Source organism: Plecotus auritus (assembly GCF_963455305.1).
Source record: "Plecotus auritus genome assembly, chromosome: 5".
NCBI classification, from domain to species: Eukaryota; Metazoa; Chordata; class Mammalia; order Chiroptera; family Vespertilionidae; genus Plecotus; species Plecotus auritus.
Window position 1 is genome coordinate 168,340,308 of NC_137776.1, and position 25,038 is coordinate 168,365,345.

At 39.5% G+C, this 25,038-nt stretch overlaps 1 protein-coding gene across 4 annotated transcripts in view; it reads left to right on the top strand.

Annotated features, from left to right (window-relative positions):
* Positions 1-586: 586 nt before the first annotated feature.
* Positions 587-25,038, top strand: part of HSDL2 (hydroxysteroid dehydrogenase like 2) — a 44,834-nt gene continuing 20,382 nt past the window's right edge. The window contains exons 1-6 of one of the 4 annotated variants that reach the window (XM_080667716.1): positions 587-949; positions 14,869-15,032; positions 16,831-16,929; positions 17,824-17,938; positions 20,886-20,989; positions 22,011-22,109. In XM_080667716.1, the coding sequence (XP_080523842.1) occupies positions 888-949; positions 14,869-15,032; positions 16,831-16,929; positions 17,824-17,938; positions 20,886-20,989; positions 22,011-22,109 (643 nt within the window). In that variant the 5' untranslated portion in view covers positions 587-887. The remainder of the gene's footprint in view (positions 950-14,868; positions 15,033-16,830; positions 16,930-17,823; positions 17,939-20,885; positions 20,990-22,010; positions 22,110-25,038) is intronic. The other 3 variants (XM_080667715.1, XM_080667718.1, XM_080667717.1) reach the window with 3 other exon arrangements.

Below are 25,038 nucleotides of genomic sequence, written 5' to 3' on the forward strand. Positions count from 1 at the left end.
AGTGAAAAAATCAGAGTTAACTGAATTCTTTGGTGTGACTATTGCAAAGAGCTCTGATCCAGAAGCTCCCCCTCACCAATGCCATCTACAGCCCCGCAAGGTCGAAATGCGACACTCACTGGGCTTCGGACCTGAAGTATCTGTGAGGAAAATCGTTCCTGAAGGCAGCCTCCAAGGGAGGGCGTGCAGCCGGACAGACGCCCAGGTTTGCGCGTGGCAGGAGAAAAGTCAGGGAGTCAAAGCATTCCCAAGGCAGAGTCAAGGTCCTAAAGCACGACTCAAACGGAGACCCCGCTGACAAAGGAACGCAGCCCTGTGACCAGGAATCCTTAATGGGCCGTGAAAAGGCGTACGCAGCAGGTGACGCGCCCAGTAACCTACGCGCGGGCTGGAGACCAATTGTCACTGTAGAGCCCGCGCGAGGGGCGGGGCAGAGTTGTCTCCTACAGCGCTTGCGCAGAGAGCCGGTTTCCAGGGTCTGGTAAGGGGAAGTAGTAACTAGCGCCTAGCTCCGGGAGGGCCCACTGCGTGCGCAAGCGCACTCAGCAACATCCGGCTTCCAGCACCCAGTCCTCGCAGACCTCGGGGCGGGGCCTCGGGGCGGGGTCTGGGGCGGGACTAAATGCGGAGGAAAGGACAGCCTGTCACTATACACTCTCTGCCGTTGCTGTCGCCCCGATTCCGAACTGCGAAAGTCATGTTACCCAATACCGGGTAAGGGGATCGGGGAGCCGCGGGGAAAGACCGGGCTGCGCGGAGTGCGCCTGAGTGGATGGCCCAAGGGGCCCGGCGGCGGCGGCGGCGGTGGGAGGGTTTATGAAGCTGCTCGTCGCGCTCCGGAATGCTGGATCGCGCTGGACGCAGTGTTCCTAGAATTGCGATAACGCATGAAAAGTAACTCAAAGTTGTATACTTCAAGGTGGCAGCCATATATAAACTTCTTCCGCAGGTAAAGGGTCCTCCGTGGGTTACCCCGCCGCCCGTAGGGCCGGCCCCATCTTGGCTTGAGCAATAGCTAAAGGCATGAAAGTTCTAGGTGAAAGGTCACTGGAACACTTGTGCAACTAATGCGTTGTTCTCTTGGGCAGAACGCTCAATTCTGGAATAATAAAATAATGGAATATTTAAAAAGTGATTTTCAAATTAGTAACAAATAAAACTAATCTTATAGATATTTTTGTCTGGGGATTTTTTTCGCTTTTAAAATATTTTTAATTGTGGTAAAATACACAATAAAATTTGCCATCTTAACCATTTTTAAGTGTATAGTTCAGTAGTAAGTATATTCAGCCCTAGCCAGTTTGGCTCAGTGGATTGATCGTCCCACCGTGGACTCAAGGATCCCGTTTTCCATTTCAGTTAAGGGCTTGTACTTGGGTTGCAAGTTGGAACCCCTGGCCTTGTAGAGAAGGCAATCCATCTGCTGCTTTCTGTCTCTACTCCCTTCCACTCTCTCTAAAAATCAATGGAAAAATATCTTGGGTGAGGATTAACAACATCATATACAAAAAGTATATTCACATTGTTGTGCAACCAATCTTTAGAACTTTTTCAACTTAGAAAACTCAATACCCATTTAAACAACTTCCCCTCTTCCCCAGCTCCTGGGAACCCACTCTTCTGCTTTGTTTCTATAAAGAATGGGTGTATTGAGCTAAGTAGCATGCGCATTATGTAATTTGCTTGAAACATGCAAACACATGGCCAAAAGATTTAAACAGCTCAAAACTGAGTTTTTGTCATCCTTAACTAACAATTCTGTTACTCTCTGGTATTTTTCCAAAAATATTCTGTGCATTTATAAATATACTAGAGGCCTGGTGCACAACATTCGTGCACTGTAAGGGGTGGTCCCTCAGCCCGGCCTGCACCCTTTCGTGGTCAGGGAGCCCTCAGGGGATGTCCAACTGACAGCTCAGGCCCGCTTCCTGCGCATAAGCTGGCAGTTGGACAACTTAGTGCTGCCGTGGAGGCGGGAGAAGCTCCCACCACCACCATTGCGCTCACCAGCTGTCAGCCCGCTTCTGGCTGGGCAGCTCCTGCTTTGAGCATCTATCCCCTGGTGGTCAGTGCACATCATAGCGACTGGTTGTTCCACTGTTTGGTTGATTTGCATATTACCCTTTTATTATATAGGGTAGGATAGGATTTTGTATGTCACCATAAACACACACACACCACATTTTTAAAAATTATTAAATTTATTGGGTTGACATTGGTTAATAAGATTATATGTTTCAAGTGTACTGTTCTATAATACGTCCTCTGTAGATTGCATTGCATACACCACTTTTAATGGTAGCAAACTTCTGGGCCTTGCTATTTGTATCTATATGTCTTAGGACACACATTTTCAATACAAATAACTCTTCTTTCCTTTTTTTTAAAGTATTTTTTATGGATTTTAGAGAGAGGAATGGAGAAGGAGAGAGAGATAGAAACATCAATGATGAGAGAGAATCATCAATTTGTTGCCTCCTGCATGCCCCCCCCCCCCCTCACTGGGGATTGAGCCCACAACCTGGGCATGTGCCCTGATTGCGAATCGAACCATGATCTGGTTTATAGGCCGACGCTCAACCACTGAGCCACACCAGCCAGACTCTTTTTTCCTTTTCATGGTTACACAGTATTCTATTGGTGTACCATAATTTATTTAACCAGATCCATCATTGGATATCAGATCATTTCTAGTTTTTTGTTACACCATCTTTGCTACAGTGATTATCCACATATTCACCTCTTTGCACATATTTGAGTATATCCACATGAGAAGTTCCTGGAAGTGAGGTTGCTGGATCAAAAAATATATGCACTTTAAATTTTGATAGCTAATACTAATAGCCCTCTAAAAAGGTTGAACGCCCAAAAGGATGAATGAGATTTCCTAATCCAACACATTGGCAAACAGCTTGATAATAAAAATGTTTGTTTTGATGATAAAAATCTAGAGGAAAAATGGAACCTCGTTATAGTAAAAATGTGAATCATGAGTGAGGATGAGGATCTTTGATATGTTTAAAGCAGTGGTCCTCAAAAGAACACTTTTGACCCCATAGGACGTTTGAAAATATCTGGGAACATTTATTTATTTATTTGTTTGTTTATTTTAGAGAGAGAGGAAGGGAGAGAAAGAAATACTGATTCGATGCCTCCTGTATGTCCCCCCCTTGGGGATTGAGCCCACAACCTGGGCATGTATCCTGATCAGGAACCAATCCGGTTACCTCCAGGTGCAAGGGACAATGCCCAACCAACTGAGCCACACCGGCCAGGGCCGGGAACATTTTTGATTGCCACAATTAAGAGGCTGGTATCTAATAGTTGGAGTCCAGGAAGCTGGTAAATACCCTATAATGAGCAAAGAATTATCTAGTTCAAAATGCCAGTAGTACAGAAATTGAGAAATTCTGGTTTAAAGCCATCTTTGTATCTTTTTCTTTGCCTGGCTTACACAATAAAGTTTTTGATTGATCTCTGAAAGCTCTATTTAAAAAAAAATTGTTTTATGTTATGTATCACAAATATTTTTCTCAGTTTTTAAACTTTATCTTGACTTTGATTATGTAATTTATCATGTAGAATGTGTTTTTATTGTGTCATAGTTATCAGTCTTTTCTTTTAAGGTGTTTGTGTTTTTGTGCAAACCTATAAGGCCATCTTAAACCAAGATTTGTATTTTTATTTTTTTAATCCCCACCCAAGGATATTTTTCCGATTTATCTTTTTTTTTTTTAATATATTTTATTGATTTGTTACAGAGAGGAAGGGAAAGGGATAGAGAGCTAGAAACATCGATGAGAGAGAAACATCGATCAGCTGCCTCCTGCACACCCCCCACTGGGGATATGCCCGCAACCAAGGTACATGCCCTTGACCGGAATCGAACCCGGGACCCTTCAGTCCGCAGGCCGACGCTCTATCCACTAAGCCAAACCGGTTTCGGCTTTCCGATTTATCTTTAGAGCAAGAGTGGAAGGGAGGGAGGAGGTGGAGTAAGAGAGAGAGACAGAGAGAAACATCTGTGTGAGAGAGACACATCAGCTGGTTGCCTCCCACACACGCCCCAAAACTGCAACTGAGGTGTGCACTTGACCAGGAATCGAACCCGAGACCCTTCGTTCCTCACTCTTACCACTAAGCAAAACCTGCCAGGGCCAAGATTTTTTAAAATTGGGCCCTGGCCAGTGTGGCTCCATTGATTGAGTATTGTCCTATGCACCTGAGAGGTTGCAGGTTCAATTATGGTAAGGGCACATGCCCAGGTTGGGGCTTGATCCCCAGTGGGGCTTGTGCAGGAGGCAGCCAATTAATGTTTCTCTTCTTATCAATGTTTCTCTCTCCTCTCCCTTCTTTCTCTCTCTCCCTTCTCTGTCTCTCAAATCAATAAAAACATCTTTTAAAAAAGATTTTTTCCATTGGTAGGTATTCGCCTAGTATTTTTGTTTTGGGATTTTCTTTGAATCTCAGGTTTTTTCAACCTTTTGAGATGAAATAATATTTTGCATATTATTTTGGCATAGGAATTGAATTAGGAAACCCACTTCATTTTGGTTCAGTTGGTTGGCTTTATAGTTGTTCCAGCACCGTTGACTGACTATTGATCTTTTCCTTCCTGTTAGAAATCCCACCTCTATCATATAGTGAATTCTTATATGTAGATGGGTTGATTCTTGACTTTTGGATTCTATTACTTGGTCTGTCTTTTCAATTACCAGTACCAAGCTATTTTAAATACTCTAGTTTTCTAAAATGTTTTAATATTGGGAAGGCTAGTTCCTGCTTCATTTGGATTCTTTTTTCAGAATTTTCCTGGTTATTCTTGAATGCTTATTTTAAGATAGCTTGTTTTAATATTGGGAAGGCTAGTTCCTGCTTCATTTGGATTCTTTTTTCAGAATTTTCCTGGTTATTCTTGAATGCTTATTTTAAGATAGCTTGTATAGTTTTTTAAAGTGATTTTCTTTTTTAAAATAGCCTGGCCGGTGTTGCTCAGTGGTTGAGTCTCGACCTATAAACCAGGAGGTCAGGGTTCGATTCCCAGACATAGCACATGCCCAGGTTGCAGGCTCGATCTCCAGTGTGAGGCAGGGAGCAGCCAATCGATGCTTCTCTCTCATCATTGATGTTTCTCTCCCTCCCCCTTCCTCTCTCAAGTCAATAAAAATATGTTTTAAAAACATAATAAAATAGTTAAAAAATTTATCACCTTTATTCTGATTTTCAGGTACCAGAGAATTTTGGTAAGTTGTAGTATAGGTTATCTCTACATTAGTAAATTTTAGCCAACTATGTAGTGAGGAATTTGGGGTCCTTCCTTCCTTTCTTCTTTTCAGGAGAAGCATTTATTTTTATTTTTATTTTTTTAAATATATTTTATTGATTTTTTACAGAGAGGAAGGGAGAGGGATAGAGAGTTAGAAACATTGATGAGAGAGAAACATTGATCAGCTGCCTCCTGCATACTCCCTACTGGGGATGTGCCTGCAACCAAGGTACATGCCCTTGACCGGAATCAAACCTGGGACCCTTGAGTCCACAGGCCGACGCTCTATCCACTGAGCAAAACTGGTTAGGGCAGCATTTATTTTTAAAAATAAGTGGCACTGTATTCTTCAAAAAATCAATATCATAAAAGACAAGAGAGGTTGCAAAAATGTTCTAGTTTAAAGAAGACTAAAGAGATATGACAACTAAAGGCACTATCTGATCTTAAACTGGTTTATGTACTGGAGGGCAAAAGTTAGTCTAAAGCAGCAGTCGCCAAACAGTGGTCCGTGAGGTCCAAAAGGTTTGTGACCACTGCTCTAAAGGGTATTATTGGTCCGGCCAGCATGGCTCAGTGGCTTAATGTCGACCTATGAACCGGGATGTCACGGTTCGATTCCTGGTCAGGGCACATGCCTGAATTGTGGGCTTGATACCCAGTAGAAGGCTGCAGGAGGCAGCTGATCGGATTCTCATCATCATTGATGTTTCTGTCTCTCTCCCTCTCCCTTCCTCTTTCTGAAATCAATAAAAAAATATATTTTTTAAAAAGGATATTATTGCATCAATTGACAAAATTAAAATATTGGCAGTATATAAAAGTAGTTATTGTATCAGTGTAATATTTACTGAAGTTGATAACTCTACAGTGGTTATGTAAAATAACAGGCTATGACATATTCAACTTGCGTTTAACTAGTTTAAAAAAAAAGATACACGGGAAGAGAAAAGGAAAGACTGAATGAGCATAAATGCTAAAGCAGTAGGGCAAAATGTTAACAATATATGAATCTGAGCAAAGGACATATGTGTATTCTTTGTACTGTTTTTATTGCAATTTTTCTTATAAATTATTTACAAATTAAAAGTTAAAAACAATGATGTACCTGGGAATAAAGCCAACGGAAGATTTGTAATACCTTTCTGTCGAAAATGATACAATTTATTGAAAGATACTAAAGAAGTCTTAAATAGATAGAGAGTGATACCATGTTCCTGGATTGGAACACTCAGTATCATAAAGATATCTGTTCTTTCCAAATTTAATTATAGACTTAGTACGATTTCTATCAAAATTCCAACTGATTTTTTTTTAAAATATATTTTTATTGATATTTTACAGAGAGGAAGGGAGAGGGATAGAGAGTCAGAAACATCGATGAGAGAGAAACATCGATCAGCTGCCTCCTGCACACCTCCCACTGGGGATATGCCCGCAACCAAGGTACATGCCCTTGACCGGAATCGAACCTGGGACCATTCAGTCCGCAGGCCGATGCTCTATCCACTGAGCCAAACCGGTTTTGGCAAAATTCCAACTGATTTTATTTATGCAGTTAGCTAAGCTGATTCTGAAATATATGTGGAAAAGCCGAAGGTTCAAGTATAGCCAAGAAACTCTTGAAGAACAAATTAGAAGTATTAGCATTATCAGTTATCAGGACTGATGAAGCTATTATAGTTAAGACACTGCAATTTTTGTAGGCCAGTGGAACAGAAAAGAACGCCAAGAAAGAGATCTATTTATTTCTGGAGACTCGATCTTTATTTTGTTGTTGTTAAGCCTCATGTGAGGATATTTTTCCATCGACTTCTTTTTAGAGAGAGTGGAAGGGAGGGGGAGAGAAAGAAACATCTATGTGAGAGAGACAGATTAGTTCGTTGCGTTTCACACTTGCCCTGACCAGTGCCCAGATCGAGCCTGCAACACCAACTGAGGTACATGCCCTTGACTGGAATCAAACCCAGGACCCTTCAGTCCGAGGGCAGATGCTCTATCCACTTACCCAAACTGGCTAGGGTAGGAGACTCAGGCTTGAACAAGGCTGGCATTAAATATCTGTAGGAAAGATGGGCTTTTCAGACTTTGGCAGTTGGTTATTCATATGGGAAGAAGTATAATTGGATCCCTACCTCAATTTATATACAAAAATTCTGGGTAGATTAAAGAGCACAATTAAAAGATAAACCAATGATTTATTATTATTCACAGATCTTTGGGTTGAGTGGTTTCTGCTCTCCATACTAGAAGTTGAGATCATTCATATGGCTGCATTTAGCTGGGTCCTTTGAAATGTCCTAAATGGCGTCACCCTGCAGATCCTTTCTCAAATGGTCTTTATTATTCAGTAACTAGAGGTCCGGTACATGAAATTTGTGCATGGGAGGTGGTGTCCCTCAGCCCAGCCTGCACCCTCTCCAATCCAGGACCCCTCGGGAGATGTTTGACTGCCGGTTTAACATCAGGCCTAACCTGGCATTCGGACATCCCTCTTGCAATCTGGGACCACTGGCTCCTAACTGCTCACCTGCCTGCCGGCCTGATCGCCCCTAACTGCCCTCCCCTGCTGGCCTGGTTGCCCTTAACTGCCCGCCCCTGCTGGTCTGGTCACCCCCAACCACCTGTGCCTCAGCCCCTGCCACCGTGCTTTGTGCGGAAGGACGTCCGGATAGATGTCCGGAAGACGTCCAGTCTAATTAGCATGTTACCCTTTTATTAGTATAGATCAGTCCTTGTTCTTTGCAGCATGACATTTGGCTTCTGAGAGAGAGAAAGCAAAAGCTGCCAGTCATCCATAGCCTAGGCTTGAAAGTTCCAGAATATCACTTTCATCATATTTTGTTGTTAAAAAAAAAAAGATTTTAAGGTTAACCCAGACTCAAGGGAAGGGGGAAAATATGCTCCTTTTGATGGAAGGAATGCCAAAGGATTTGTAGCCATGTTTAACCTTCAACAATGTCCTATAATCTAGCAGTTTCACCAGTAAATATATATGCCCTAGACAAACTCTCACACATGTGACTGGAAGAAATGTACAAGAATATTTATAGCAGTATTGTTCATAATACAAAAAAGAAACACCAAAACACCTGAAAACCACCCCCAACATCCATAAACAGTAGAATGAATAAATACTTCATAGTATATTCATATATGGAATATTATATATTCATTTTAAAAATTAATTATTTTGGCCCTAGCTGGTTTGGCTCAGTGGATAGAGCATCAGCCTGCAGACCAAAGGGTCCCAGGTTTGATTCCAGTCAAGGGTATGTACCTTGGTTGCAGGCTCCTCCCTGGCCTGGGCCCTGGTCAGGACTCGTGCAGGAGGTAACCAACTGATATGTTTCTCACATTTATGTTTCTCTCTGTCTTTCCCTCTCTCTTCCACTCTCCCTAAAAATCAATGGAAAAATATCCTCAGGTGAGGATTAACAAAAAAATAAAAATAAATTAAAAAGAAAGTGGCATTTTTCAAAAAAAACAAATTAATAATAAAAAATTGATTCTTGGAAAGAAGCAAATCTTAGAATAACATTTACTGTATGAATCTATGATATAAAATTCAAAGTTAGGCAAAAAATAAACAGTGTATTGTCTAGACTGGTTAGGCAAAACTTTTTCTGTAAAGGTCATAGGGTAAATATTTTAGGCTTTGTGGGCAAGAGGCAAAATTGGAGCCATTATGTAGTTATATATATATCACGAGAAAACCAATTTCCATAATATTTTTTATTGGTGAAATTCAAAATAATTGAGTACTTTCTTTTTTTTTTTTGTAATACAGATTCTACTAATGAGAGGACTTAAACTCTTTTTGGAGAGAAGGAGAGAGTGTAGTAGGTTTGTAGTACTGTCATAACAAAGCACCACAAAGTACTCTGAGTGGCTTAAAACAGAAATGAATTCACAATTCTGGAGGCCAGAAGTCTGAAATCAAAGAATCAGCAGGGCCCTAAATCCTCTGAAATTTTGGATAGAACCCTTCCTTGCCTCTTCCTAGCTGCTGGCAATCCTTGGCATTCTTAGCTTGCAGCTGTCATCACATGATACTCTTCCTGTGTCTATCCACATAATTTTCCCTTCTCTTTTAAAGATACCAGTCATGCCGTGGCTGGTGTGGCTAAGTGGTTAAAACGTCAGTCCGCACATAGAAAGGTCATGAATTTGATTCCCAGTCAAGGACACAGACTTGGGTTGCAGATTCAGTCCCCAGCCCCCCCAGTTGAGGCACATGTGGGAGGCAACCAATCAATATATCTCTCTCACATCGATGTTTCTCTCTCTCTCTCTCTCTCTCTCCCTCCCTCACTCCCTCCCTCTCTCTCTCTCTGCCTCCCTCCACCCTCTGTCCCTTTCACTCTCTCTAAAAAAATATCCTCAGGTGAGGATTAAAAAAAAAAAAGGCACCAGTCATATTGGATGAAGGGACTACCGTATTTTATATTTATTTATTTATTTATTTATTTATTTATTTATTTATTTATTTTAAATATATTTTTTATTGATTTTTTACAGAGAGGAAGAGAGAGGGATAGAGAGTTAGAAACATCGATGAGAGAGAAACATCGATCAGCTGCCTCCTGCACACCTCCTACTGGGGATGTGCCCGCAACCAAGGTACATGCCCTTGACTGGAATCGAACCTGGGACCTTTCAATCAGCAGGCCGAAGCTCTATCCACTGAGCCAAACTGGTCAGGGCAGGACTACCCTATTTTAATATGATCTCATCTAATTACATCTGCATGTATAATAATTACATCTGTAATAACTCTTTCCAAATAAGGTCACATTCTGACATATTGAAGGTTAGGACTTGAACATATCCTTTTGATAGATACAATTCAATCCATAACAGAGAGGTAATATTTCACTTAATTGGGGTTCAAATTAAGTGTTCGCTAGAATCAAATTGAGCATAAATGTTCATCTGTAAAAACACTAACAGATGAATGGACAGATTTGGCCCTGGCTTAGACGTGGGTATGTAGGGTATTGGGAATAATAAAGAAACCAAGGAAATGAGTAATATTTATTTATTTTTTAAATTATATTTTATTATTTTTAGAGAGAGGAAGGGAGAGGGAGAGAGAGATAGAAACATCAGTGATGACAGAGAATCATTGATCATCTGCCTCTTGCACGCCTCTGACTGGAGATTGAGCCCACAACCCAGGCATGTGCCCTGACTGGGAATCAAACCGTAACCTCCTGGTTCATAGTTCGATGCTCAACCACTGATCCACACTGGCCTCATGGGAATGAGTAATATTTAAAGTAGTTGTTACTTTGCTGTGCAAAACCTTTTTAATTTGATGTAGTCCCATTTGTTTATTTTTGCTTTGAAACCAACAAAAAAACAAAAAGGCAACCTACCAAATGGGAGAAGATATTTGCAAATGATATACTCGATAAGGGGTTAATATCTAAAATATAGAAAGAACTCATACAACTCAACAAACATAAAAAAAAAAAAACACACACACCAAAAACTCAATTAAAAAATGGGCAGAGCAACTGAATAAATATTTCTTCAAAGAAGACATACAAATGGAAATGCAAATAAAAACCACAATGAAATATCACCTCACACCTGTCAGAATGGCTGTTATCTAAAAAGCAACATATAACAAGTATTGGCAAGCATGTAGAGAAAAGAGAACCCTTGTGCACTGTTGGTGGGGTTGTAAGTTGGTGCAGTCTCTATGAAAAACAGTATGGAGTTTCCTCAAAAAATTGAAAATAGAATTACCATAGGATCCAGCAATACCACTTCTGGGTATATATTCAAAGAAAATGAAAACACTAATTTAAAAAGATATATGCACCCCTGTGTTTATTGCAGCATTATTTACAATAGGTAAGATATGGAAACACCCTAGGTGTCCATCAAAAGATAAATAAAGAAAATACACAATGGAATATTATTCAGCCACAAAAATAATGAAATCTTAACAATTGTGACAGCATGGCTGGGCTTAGGGAGTGTTATGCTAAGTGTGCTAAGTGCAGTAACCCAGAGAAAGAAAAATACTGCCTGGTTTAATTTATATGTGGAATCCAAGAAATAAACACAACAAAAAAGAAACAGACTTATAGATACATAGAACAAACTGAGGTTGCCAGAGAGGAGGAGTATGGGGACATGGGTGAAAAGATGAAGGGGATTAAGAAGTACAAACTTGTAAGTAAATCATAGGGATGTAATGTACAGCATAGGGGATGTAGTCAATAATATCATTATATGATGACATATGGTTACCAGACTTACCATGGTCATCCTATCTAATAAAGAGGGAATATGCTAATTGACTGTCATGCCCTCACAAAGATGGTGGTGTCCACAGCCAATAAGGAGGGAATATGCTAATTGACTGCCATGCCCTCAAAGATGGAAGTGCCCACAGCCACAAGATGGTGGTGCCCAGTCCCCTCGGCCCCGCTGGGGTAGCAGGCTCGCGGCACGGCTGGGCCCGCCACCAAGCATGTCCGGCTGCTCTGCGCACCTGCCTCCAGAGTCCCCCAGTCCCCTCAGCCCCTCAGCTGCCCAGGGCCGGCCTGAGGCACAGGCAAACCTCGGATGTTGGCTGCCCAGCTGCCTAGGGCCGGCCCAAGGCACAGGCAAGCCTCAGATGGTGACTGCCCAGCCGCCCAGGGCCGCCCGAGGTTCAGGTAACCAGGGCTGGCCGAGGTTTGCGCTGCTGGCAGTGGCAGCAGCAGAGGTGTGTTGGGGGTGTCGCCTTCCCCCGATCGCCAGGTCGCCTCCCGCTCCTGAGGGCTCCCAGACTGTGAGAGGGGGCAGGCCGGGCTGAGGGACCCTCTCCTCCAGTGCATGAATTTTCATGCACTGGGCATCTAGTAAGCTATATAAATGTCAGATCATTACATTGTACACCTGAAACTAATATAATATTGTATGTCAACTGTTCTTTAAAAATATAAAAAATAAAGTAGTTGTTACTATTTTAATAGGTGGGGGAGGAAGAAGGAGGATAGAATTAGGAATAGACAGGCAGTTTCTGGGGTATTATTAATGTTCTGTTTTTGTTTCTTGGTATTCTTGGTATTCATTTTATTTTGTTCTTTAAACTATATACTTTGGTTTATATGCTTTTTTGTATGTTTACTATACTTCACTAAAAATAGTTGCCACCTCTCTGTTTCTTCCTCACTGCTCCACTCCCCTTCCTGGTTAAACCCTTGTCATACCATCTCTGGTCACTCCTCCAGATCTTGGCAAGAGCCTTATGTTCTTTTGTTAATATGCCTGCTTATATATTACTCCTGTCTCTGGTTACTGTCCCCTTTTCTCTTTGTCATTGTTGTCACTTTTGCTGTCCTCTCTTTATTTTTCTTAAAAATCCTTTCTTATTTGCCTTTAGAAAGTAAACAAGAAAGTGGGTTTCCTTCCCTCTTATCTGACTTTATTTTTGATATTTTCTTCTTACCTAACAACTGAGTAAGTATAATGTTTAAAGCAGGGGTCCTCAAACTATGGCCTGCGGGCCACATGCGGCCCGCCGAGGACATTTATCCGACCTGCCCGGTGCCTCTGCCTGTCCTGCTTAGCAGCCGACTCGTCCCGGGCCCTCAGTGCACATAAGAATTTGTTCATAGTTTTTTTTTTTTTAAAACTATAGTCCGGCCCTCCAACGGTCTGAGGGACAGTGAACTGGCCCCCTGTTTAAAAAGTTTGAGGACCCCTGGTTTAAAGTTAAGGTGGATGAATGTAAAAAGTGAATAGGCTCAGATAACTTTCCTCAGTACATTTGGATTAGAGAATCTTTTGATCAATACCTTGAGCTTCTTTGCCAGTTTTCTAGGTTTGTATGTTTAACAGCTTTATTGAGATGTAATTAACATACCACACAATTCACTCACTTAAAGTATATAATTCAGCCCAGCCAGCATGGCTCAGTGGTTGAGCATTGACCCATGAACCAGGAGGTCATGATTTGATTCCTGGTCAGGGCACATGCCAGGGTTGCTGGCTTGATCCCCAGTGTGGGACATGCAGGAGGCAGCCAATCAATGATTCTCTCTCATCATTGCTGTTTCTCTCCTCTCCCTTCCTCTCTGAAATCAATAAAAATATTTTTTAAAAATACACAATTCGGTGACTTTTAGTATATTCACCGAGTTGTGTAGCCATCACCACAATCAATTTTAAAATCTTTTTTATCACCCCTAAAAGAAAACCCACACCTCTCAGCTATCAATCCCCAACTTCCCCACCCCCCAGCTCTAGGCAACCACTAATTTTTGTTTCTCTGTAGATTTGTTGATTCTGGATATCCTATATAATAAAAGGCTAATATGCAAATCGACCAAATGGTGGAACGACTGGTCGCTGTGATACGCACTGACCACCAGGGAGCAAATGCTCAATGCAGGAGCTGCCCCCTGGTGGTCAGTGCGCTCCCACAGGGAGAACACCACTCAACCAGAAGCCCTGAGCCAGGCTCACAGCTGGCAAGTGCAGCGTCGGTGGTGGGAGCCTCTCCCGCTTCCGCAGCAGCGCTAAGGATGAGTGGGGGAGCAGGCTTAAGCCGTCAGTCGGTCATCACCCAAGGGCTCCCAGGCTGCGAGAGGGCGCAGGGCAGGCTAAGGCCGCCCTCCCCCCCTCGTCCCCTGAGTGCACAATTTTGTGCACTGGGCCTCTAGTGTCATAAAATGGAATCACCCAACACATGGTCCTTCATAACTAGCTTTTTTTCAGTTAGCATAATATTTTCAAGGTTCTTCCATGTTGCAGCTTGGATCAGTACCTCATTCATTTTTATTGCTGAATATATTCCACTGTATGGATATACCACATTTTATTTATCCATTCATTAGTTGATGGACATTTACAATGTTTCCATTCTGGCTATTATGAACAAAGATGGCATCCATTGAACAATTATTTGCTTTTAGGTTATTTCTTTTAAGTGGTATGTAGACAATATGAAAAATCCCAAAGAATATAAAGAATATAATAAAATTTATTCATAACCCCACCACTCATTTATAAGCTTTGTTAAGACTTCTCTGTGGGAGAAAAATACATATTTATGTAGTTTATTAACTCCTTGTTTCTCTTTAAGACTTATTTTTCATTTGAGCAGATTTTGTTTGCCAAATCACTGCAAGACTGGCCAACTGAAGTTGTAATAAATAATTTATAAATTATTGTGCAATGCGAGTACAGTAGAGTTATTTTTTTTAATATATTTTTATTTATTTCAGAGAGGAAGGGAGATAGAAATATCGATGATGAGAGAAACATCAATGGCTGCCTCCCGCATGTTCCCCACCAGGGATTGAGCCCGCAACCCGGGCACATGCCCTTGACCGGAATCGAACCTGGGACCCTTCAGTCCGCAGGCCGACGCTCTATCCATTGAGCCAAACCAGCCAGGGCGAGTACAGTAGAGTTATTAGCTAATCAGATGGGGAGGGAGAAGGGTTTAGAGAAAGTTTCATAGAGGAGGAAACATTACACATATATATAGATATAGATAGATATATATAGATATAGATATACATACGTTCTTCATACTGGTAAGTAAATAAAGCATTGAGGTTTTTAATAAAGTCACATTTGTTCTGTTGTAGGAAGCTGGCAGGATGTACAGTTTTTATCACAGGTGCAAGCCGTGGTATTGGCAAAGCTATTGCATTGAAAGCAGCAAAGGATGGAGCAAATATTGTCATTGCTGCGAAGACCACTCAAGCACACCCCAAACTTCCAGGCACAATCTATACTGCTGCTGAAGAAAGTGAGTGTGACAACGCCATTTCATGAAATATCCTCATCATGGTTGTAATACATAGATAATTTACTGGAGCGTTTAATTATAGCTCTTTGAAAGCTACCTTAAAAATAAGTTTATCTGCTTAAAAGTATTTTGTCACCTTAGAGCAGTGATTGGGAACTGTTTTTCTCCTCCAGCACTTTGAGTGATATGAGAGACTCCCGTTAAAAATGGTGTGTGTCTCATGAGGGCAGTTGTTCTTGGATCTGAGTGGAGAATGGGAGAGTGGAAATAAAGAATTTGAGAGGTGGATGATGTGAACACTTTGAAAAAGCTCTCCATGTTATTTATTTTCTGCACCATTTTCAAGTCATTATTTTAACACTTTCAGTCCACAAATAATTACCGAGTGCTTATATTCAAGGCATTGTGCCAGGCACAGTGCCAGGAGGGAGAGCTTAAAAATTCAACTTCACCTGAGGTTGTTGGTTTTGTAAGTTATTTTAATAGTACTGTGGTTATGTTAATACGTATCAAATATTGATGAATGAAGTGATGTCTGGGATTTGTCTTAAAATATACCAGCAGCCCTAGCTGGTTTGGCTCAGTGCATAAAGCGTCGGCCTTTGGACCCAAAAGATCCCGGGTTCAATCAAGGTTAAGGGCACGTACCTCAGTTGCAGGCTCCTCCCCGGCCTAGGCCCTAGTCAGGGCATGTGCAGAAGGCAACCAATTGATGTGTTTCTCTCACATCAATGTTTCTCTATGTCTTTCCCTCTCTTTCCCACCCTCCCTAAAAATCAATGGAAAAATATCTTCGAGTGAGGAGCAAAAAAAAAAAAAATACACCAGCAAAAGACAAAATGAGGTTGGATGTAGATAAATTGTACTGGCTAAACATTAACAATCATTGAAGACTAGAGGCCCAGTGCACGGTTTCATGCACCGGTGGGGTCCCTCGGCCTGGCCTGCAGGGATCAGGCTGAAACCGGCTCTCCAGCATCCCCCAATGGGTCCCGGATTGCGAGAGGACAGTTCTTGGGTGACACACCCTGGAATGGGGCTCCCTCCTCTCTGGTTCCGGGTGCATCACCTGAGAACCACAGCTGCCAAGTCCCCACAGCTCAGCAGCTCCTGCATTGAGTGTCTGCCCCTTGGTGGTCAGTGTATGTCATAGCTACTGATTGGATGGTTGGATGGTCGCTTAGGCTTTTATATATATAGATAGGTGATAGATTCATGGTAGTTTATTATACTGTTCTTTACATTTTTTGAAATTTTTCATAATGGTTTTTTTTAAAAAAATCCTCACTCAAGGATATTTTCTCCATTGATCCCAAGAGAGAGAGTGGAAGGGAGGGAGAGAAAGAGAAACATTGTGAGAGACACATTGACTGTTTGCCTCCCACATGAGCCCTGACCAGAGATGGGGATCAGACTCACAGCTGAGGTACATGGCCTTGGTGCCCTTGACTGGGAATTGAGCCCACGACCATTTAGTCCTCAGGCTGATGCTCAACCATTGAACCAAACTGGCCAGGGCTCATAATAGTTTTTTAAGATTACCTTCCTTTTTTAGCTTTTTAATAGAATTTTAAAATTCCTCTTTGTTTTTTAATGGAACTAGTCTATCTAGTTTGAGGCTGGATATGGGTTAGACAATCTGTCCTACTGTAGGGGTGGAGTCACTAGTGAGTATAAGACATAGTTATTTATATTGATTTTCTGAAAATAGGGTACTTATTTCTTTTGACTCAGATCAGAATGAAAGGTTTAATATTTACATGCTTTAATGCTCTTTTTGTTTCTTTATTCTTCATAGTTGAAGCCGCTGGAGGAAAGGCCTTGCCATGTATTGTTGATGTGAGAGATGAACAGCAAATCAGTAATGCAGTGGAGAAAGCAGTTGAGAAATTTGGAGGTAGTGCCATAATTCTGAAATAATTACTGAATATTGATAAAATATAGGTGTAACTATAACTTTAATTAAAAATTTTTTCTGAGTCTTTGGAGTATAACTAAAAATGAGTATTGTTCATATAGAAATGTAGCTTAAAACCTTCTAATGAGGGTGTTTTTTTTTTATTTGGCAAGAATTATTTTGAATAATATAACACATTTACCATCCAATATAAGGTTAGGATCTTGACAATAACATACATCTAACCGAAAGTAGTTCCTTAGATCCCATTCCATTCTCTTGCCTCTGTTCAATTACTATAACCATATGTTACATATGCAGTGGCTGGGGATGGAAGACTGGATACAAGGTGCAGCAATAATCATTATTCTAGATTCATTTTATTTTATAAATGAGTTCCCAAAACACACTTGATCTTTGATGATTTGCCTGGAATTTAAACTCTGGGTCTTTTCTCTTTTCCCAGTTCCCAAGACCAGAAAGGGCCTTAGAAGGGAGGGAGATCTGTGTGCTTGGAAGGAGGGCAGGCTTTGGAAAGATGCTAGAGAAGAGGGAAAATTTTAAAGAAGTTAATCTTAAGTTCTTGGAGACAAGGAGGGATGACCAGGCCATAAGAGAACAGATGAGAATGGAAGCTACAAACCACCAAGGACTAAGCCTCCTTGTAGTTTCACAGGGAACTCTGGTGATGGCCTGTCTCCATTGTGCTAGTGAAAATCATTTGGGTATTTTGACACAGCTACTTAGTTTTATATTGGTGTATTGATTAGTCAATTTATCTAAAAGAAGTATTTGTGAACCAACTTAGGTTCAACTACACAGAGTAAATGTTTTTATTTCTTTTTGTTATTAAGTTTAAATTACATTAATAGGAAGTTGATTATTTGAAAACAGGAATTGATGTCTTGGTGAATAATGCCAGTGCTATTAGCTTGACCAACACATTGGAAACACCTACGAAGAGGGTGGATTTGATGATGAGTGTCAACACCAGAGGCACCTACCTTACGTAAGTTAAAGAATTGTCGGGGAGAGACCTAGCCGATTTGGCTCAGTGGATAGAGCATCAGCCTGCGGACTGAAGGGTCCCGGGTTCAATTCCGGTCAAGGGCACATGTTTAGGTTGTGGGCTTGATCCCCAACAGGGGGTGTGCAGAAGGCAGCCAATCAATGATTCTTTCTCATCATTGATGTTTCTATCTCTCTCTACCACTCCCTTCCTCTCTGAAATCAATAAAAATATGTTTTAAAAGAAAACTCATCTAAATTTACAAAAATACTTTGTTTAGAAAGGAAAAAAAAAAGAATTGTCAGGGAAAATGTTGTAATGTTTTCTTAGAAGATAGTAGTAAACAGATTTGAAGCAGATTGGCAATACAGTTTAAAATCCAGTCAAAAGGCCTAAAAGTGCTCCAAGTTAGTAGATAGTATTTTAAATAAATTGTTTTATTCAGAGATCCTTTTTTTCCCTGTAAATCTAATAAATACTAAAGTATAGCTCATGTATTTTCAAACATTTGTATGAAGAAATACATACAGGGTATCCCCCAAATATATATACACACTTTAGTAGCTGTTAGCTCAATTTTGAAAATGAAATATATTTTAATAAACACTGCCTTTATAATTATTCAAAGTGTGTGTCTATATTTTATGGGAACACCCTATATATGCATACCAAGTCTTCTAATTACTCAAGCCAGCAATAGTCTCCCCTTCCTTTGAAAAACACTTGGGTTTTAGTTATATAAATAACAGGAAGCTCATTATGAATCACATTATTTATTTATTTATTTTCAAATATATTTTTATTTATTTCAGAGAGGAAGAGAGAGAGAAAAACATCAATGATGCCCAGCTGGTGTGGTTCAGTGATTGAGCGTAGACCTGTGAACCAGAGGAGGTCATGTTTCGAGTCCTGGTCAGGGCACATGCCCAGGTTACGGGCTTGATCCCCAGTGTGGGGCATGCAGGAGGCAGCCAATTGATGATTCTCTCTCATCATTGATGTTTCTCTCTCTCTCTCCCTCTCCCTTCCTCTCTGAAATGAATAAAATTATATTTTTGAAAAAACTTACCTACTGTAGAAATGTTCCACAGAGGTGCAGAAATTAAGTTTGTTCATTGTATTGTTCACTAGATACAAAGACACAAAAAGTGTCTTGCTAAAAAGTAAAAAATGGACTATGTTATGAAGTCTAAGTACTAAATACACCTCCATGATTTGAAACACAAACAGATCAGTGCTTTACTCATGTTGAATACAAACATGATCATCTACTGTATGGCAAGATTGTGTGGCCAGTGTATTGTTGAGGAAATTGACTCTCTTTGCCACTTAAGAGAGAATTCCCAGTTCAATTCCCCAAAAATAGGTCAAAGGCTTGGCTTTTTTACTTGACATTATGACTTATGTAAACACAAATGCATGGTTCTCATTGTTCATTCCTTGTGAAATTATGTCTTTGGAAACCCATTTGGCAAGAACAATTTGGACCCTTATCTATCCTGAGGTCATTTTCTAAACATGAAAATGATGGCCTAAACTACATTCCTTTGAATGTGAAATATGGTCTTATGCCTGGATTAGATTTAGTTTGTTTCCTATTGATGTTTTGAGGTGCAGTTCACTGTTTTAATCACTATCAGCTCTAATATTGGTTGCCCCTCCCCACCTCACCCCCATAAAAGTAAAGCACCTTTGGAAAGGAATAATATATATAAAAATCCATTAGTGATATTGATTGTAATTGGTTTATAAACTTGAAAAGACATTGCTGATGGTTCCAAGAATCTATAATAATAAAAGAGTAATATGCTAATTAGACCAGACAGCCAAACAACCTTCTGGACGAAGCTAGGGCTGCAAGGGCTGAGGCAAGCCGCCGAGGCTGCGAGGGCTGAGCCCCTTGCACAAATTTTGTGCATCGGTCCTCTAGTATTGCAATAAGAAAACTGACTTGAAAGAAGAGTGGAAAAGTTCAAAGTTTTAGAAGTTATTGAATGTGAAATAAAATGAAAAGCTATAAAATTATTAAGCTACAATATTTAACATGGTATAGCTTAATAATGAAAAAATTTTAAATATTGGACTTGAGTCTCCTGTAAAATAAATTGCCTACCTTTATAAACAGTATTTAAAAAAACCAAAAACTTAATATTGCTCCCAAAGGCATATTGCATTCCATACTGGTGCAAAGTAACTTTGGAAATGTATTGGGAGTTATGTTATTAAATTACAATTCCAGCATAGTAGGAATATCACATCTACTAAAGATGAAATAAGTCAACCTATATAATAGTAATAATAGCAGTAGTTTATTTCATGGGTTTAGCATATGTACTGTTTTAAATATCTCATATATGTCATCTCATTTTAATCCCTTGGTCAACCCTAGATGGTAGCAGGTATTACCAACATTTACCAATGAGAAAACTGAGAAGTAGAATGCTATATATTTTCCCCAGGATCACACAAGGAAGGGGCAGAAGGAGGATTTGAACCGAGGTGTGTCTGACTGGAATACCCATGTTCTTTGCACAGTACAAGCTGTGCTGGCTGACAATTACATTAACTGTTACTGAAAAGTGTGTGTGTATGTGTGTGTGTATGTGTGTTTGTGTGTTGGGGAGGGAGAAGTGTGTGTTGGGGAGGGAGAATTTTTAAGGATGTAGTTTAGGATAACCTCTGTTGGATTTAAGGCTATGTGCCCAAGGATTTTCTTATTATCATCAAGTAGATTATTTTGTCAGGCCATTAAGCAAAGTTTCAAGGTTGAAAAATTAGTTGCTTTTCCCATGTTCATTCTAGAAGAGTAAAAATAAACAGCAAAAGTACTCTATAGATTACTGAACAAATTCATTTTCTCTGTAGAAGTAGATTAAAATAAAACTTTTAAAAGTGGGATGGTTGTTAGAAAACTATTCATTTGGCTTGTGTTTTCTTTCGCTTTCAGGTCTAAAGCATGTATTCCTCATTTGAAAAAGAGTAAAATTGCTCATATCCTCAATCTCAGCCCACCACTGAACCTAAATCCACTGTGGTTCAAACAGCACTGTGGTAGGTGGTAGGATGAGGGGATGGTTTGTTTATTTGTTTTACATTAAATCAGTGCATCTATTATGTAATCACAATTTACATATATATTCAGCATTACATTTTCTCTGCAGAATCAGTAGCATTTTTGGAAAGCAGATTCTTAAACTTTTGTCTGTAATTATAGAATTTAGGTATAATATATATTCATTAAAATGCGCAGATCTTAATGGTTCAGTTTGATGAGTTTTGACAAATGTATACACCTCTAAAGCCAACATCCAAATCAAGATATGCATTTCCATCATCCCAGAAAGCTCACTCAAGTCCCAATGAGTGTGTTTTATTGAATGTAACTTATCTATAATAATAAAAGCATAATATGCTAATTAGACCGGACTTCCTTCTGGATGACTTTCTGGACAAAGCCGCGGAGGCAGGGGCCGAGGCAGGCAGGGGCCAAGCCCCTTGCACGAATTTCGTGCATCGGGCCTCTAGTTCTTCAATAAAGTTGGTTAAAAACTATCCATGAAACTAATGATTCAAAGTATGTTAAATAACAAGATTTATGTGTAAGTACCTCCTTTAAAATAGTTGTATCAGAGACTTAGTCCTTATTTCACAAAGCAAACTAAAATAAGTTCTATTTTCATTGACAAGGTTAATAAACAAGTTTGTAGCCTTTAGTTGTTATTATTTTACTAGCAGTAGTTTCCCTTTAAATGATCACTTTCATTCTTTACAAAGAAAAAAAAAACAGATTAAGAAACAGTAGTGTCACTTACTCCAATAATATTAAGGGAAATTAAAGTTTATTATTGTGTCTTTTCCTTTAATAAAATATTAGGATGGAAATATATAAAGAAGCTTTTCCCTGTTCAGATACCTCCATAAAAACTGTTTTTTTAAAGAGTATCTTTTAAAAAATATGTTTTGTATTTATTATATTATTAAAGAATTCTAAAAAATGTATCAGGAAAAAATAGTAATAGAAAGAAATTAATTTATTTCATAATTAACTATTATTTCTTGTGGTTCCTTTCAGCTTATACCATTGCTAAGTATGGTATGTCTATGTGTGTGCTTGGAATGGCAGAAGAATTTAAAGGTGAAATTGCAGTCAATGCATTATGGCCTAAAACAGGTATGTACTTAAAAAATATTTTTTAATTCTCATTTATTGTTCTTTTAAAAAATTATTGATTGATTTCAGAGAAAGAGAGGAAGGGGGGGAGAGAGCAAAAGAAACATTGATTTGTTGTTCCACTTATTTATGCATTCATTAGTTGCTTCTTGTCTGTGCCCTGACTGGGGATTGAACCCATAACCTTGGTGTATTGGGACAATGCTTTAACCAACTGAGCTACCCAGTTAGGACTCATTTATTATTCTTGACACTCTTGAGATGCATCTTGGGTGAGCAAGGTGGGGTAGTAGTGAGTAGACTGTCAAAGGTAACCTCAGTCTGTCTGTTGGGAAACAAGTTAAACTCTTTATTGTACATATAAGACATTTTCCAGCTTTCCCTTGGACTATATGACTGACTCTTAAGCAGATCGCTATACTGGAAACATTGAACATTGGAACACTTGAAGAGTTTCAATAAAGCCAACAGGAAGCCAGCTGTGCTTCCCTAACCTTTTCTCCATCCTCATGTTTGATACCTTACTAAATTCTGCAGATTCTCATGCTATTGTTTTATCCTCATACATCCCAACAAATATTTCTTTAGTTCCTTATGTTTTTACTACCTTTGTCTTTTTCCACTATAAAAAGCTGACTTATCTGTTACTTTCACATGAATTCTGAGCTCACAGAGTGCCTAGACCCCCTTGAGGTGACAAGAACCTACATATGGCTGGACTTTGTATGCAGCTTTATAATTTATGTACGGCATTGTTTTATTTATTTTCATCACTCCACAAATACCTATTGGACAGTTACCATGGGGTGAACACTGTAGGGTACTGTGATACTTTTTTGGCCTTTTCACCTAGTAGATGACTAGGTCAGTAGGAATTGACTATTAAAAGCACATTTAATCTAGTATTTTTATGAAGTGCTGTAGCCTTACAGGTACTCTTGAACTAAACTGCCACATATGGCTGTGTGAAATATACCCACAATTCTAATTTAGGAACAGATGAAGGATTTCTTTTCATCTTTGCTTCCCATCTGCTATGCAGTGGGTGAATGGATTTCCTCAGCTCCAACCAGTTTGGAGAGGTCTAATGGCCCACGGTGTTGAAGCTGAAGAAACAAGGGGCTATGGTAAGAATTTATGGATCACAGGGGCACATTGCTGATGTAACTTAGGAAAATAAAGCTTTCGCAGCCAGCTCTCTAGTCGCCATCTTTATTCTAAGGACTCCAAGAATCAATTGTTAAAAATTTATTTCTTTTGTAATTTGACCAAGACTCCTTTACTTACTAGCCCATTGTGGGATCAGAATCATGTTTTATTGTTCCTTTGTATCTCTTACGTTTCTGTGTCAGACACATTTCTTTTTTAAGATTTTCTGGAAAGTAATATTCTTTGCAATGGGGTAAAAGGTGAGAGTAAAAAAAAGTGCTTCTACAACATTTTTCAAACTACATGTCAAGACTCATTGGTGAGTCATGAAATCTATTTAGTGAGGCATAAAATCAATGTAGTGGATTGTGAAATTGATTTAGTAAACAGCAGCCAGAAATTTTTGTTGTTTTGTTTTATTTCTAATGGAATAAAATAGAAAATATTAGACAGTACTGCACATAGTAAGGGTCAGTATTATTTCATAAACTTTTGTTTCGTATATAAATGTTCTATATGAATAAAATATGTTAGTGAGTGTGTATGTGTATGTATTATATATTCTTAGTCATGTCAGTAACAAGTGTTTCTTATTGTGGATCACAGTCAAAGACTTTAAAAGTTTACACTTTACTGTGACTCTTTTTCTACTTCCTTTTCTTCTCAACCTCCTCCTCCCACATCAAATAATGCTATTACTAAAGTTAAAAGATAGTGAGATTCAGGCAGTTAGTTAGAAAGGAAGGTCTCCAAGATAATAAAAGTCCTAACATAATATTTTCCCTCTTTGTACTCCTGGTATGTAACTTTCTATTCATTAATCTTCCAAACATTTTTATATTCCAGGCACAGTGCTCTGTACTATTTACTTATTATTCATATAATTTATCAAATGTCTACTCTGTACAAGGTATTAGGTGGTACTAAGATGAATGTGATGCAGTCCTTACCTTCAAAAAGTTTTACTATTTATTGTGAAAGATGAAAGAATTTGTTGCCATCACACTTTGTTCTTCCTTCCCTGCCTCCACTCTCCGAATCTTTAGTTTTTTGGGATCCAGGGGTAACAAAGTTAGAAAAGGCCTTGTCTGACTGTAAAAATTTTATATTTTATTTATCCAGCATATATTGATTGAGCATCTATTCTAGTTGCTTAAGATACATTATAGGACAAAACAGACAAGAATCTGTTGGAGTTAGTAACAAGAATGAGGCAAGGCGTTCCTGGCAGAGGGAAAGTGAAATAAGCCAGTCAATGAAAGAAAAATACCACATGATCTCACTCATTTGTGGATAATAAAAAACATTATAAACTGATGAACAAAAAGATAGATACAGAGGCAGTAAAGCATCAAACAGACTGTCAAATTACAGCGGGAAGGTTGGTGGTGGGGGGGAAATAAGAGATCAACCGAAGGACTTATATGCATGCATATCAGAATAACCAATGGATGCAAAACATTGGGGGGTGAGGGCATGTATGGGAGTGGGGTGGGGGGGCAATGGTAAGATATGTACACATATAATACCTTAATAAAAAAAATTTAAAATTAAAAAAAAAGTTTAATTTGGCATCCAAATATAGGATGGCTTGTAAGACTGGAGAGAGGAGCCAGGAAAGCTAGCTAGAATACAGCATTATTTATAATTGAGGCAATTAAAATGGATTTTAGAGGGTCCAAGGTGCTGGCTACTTTTTAGGTCTCTATTAAAAAAAATAGCCCTGGCCAGTTTGGTTCAGTGGATAGAGTGTCGGCTTGGGGACTGAAGGATCCCAGGT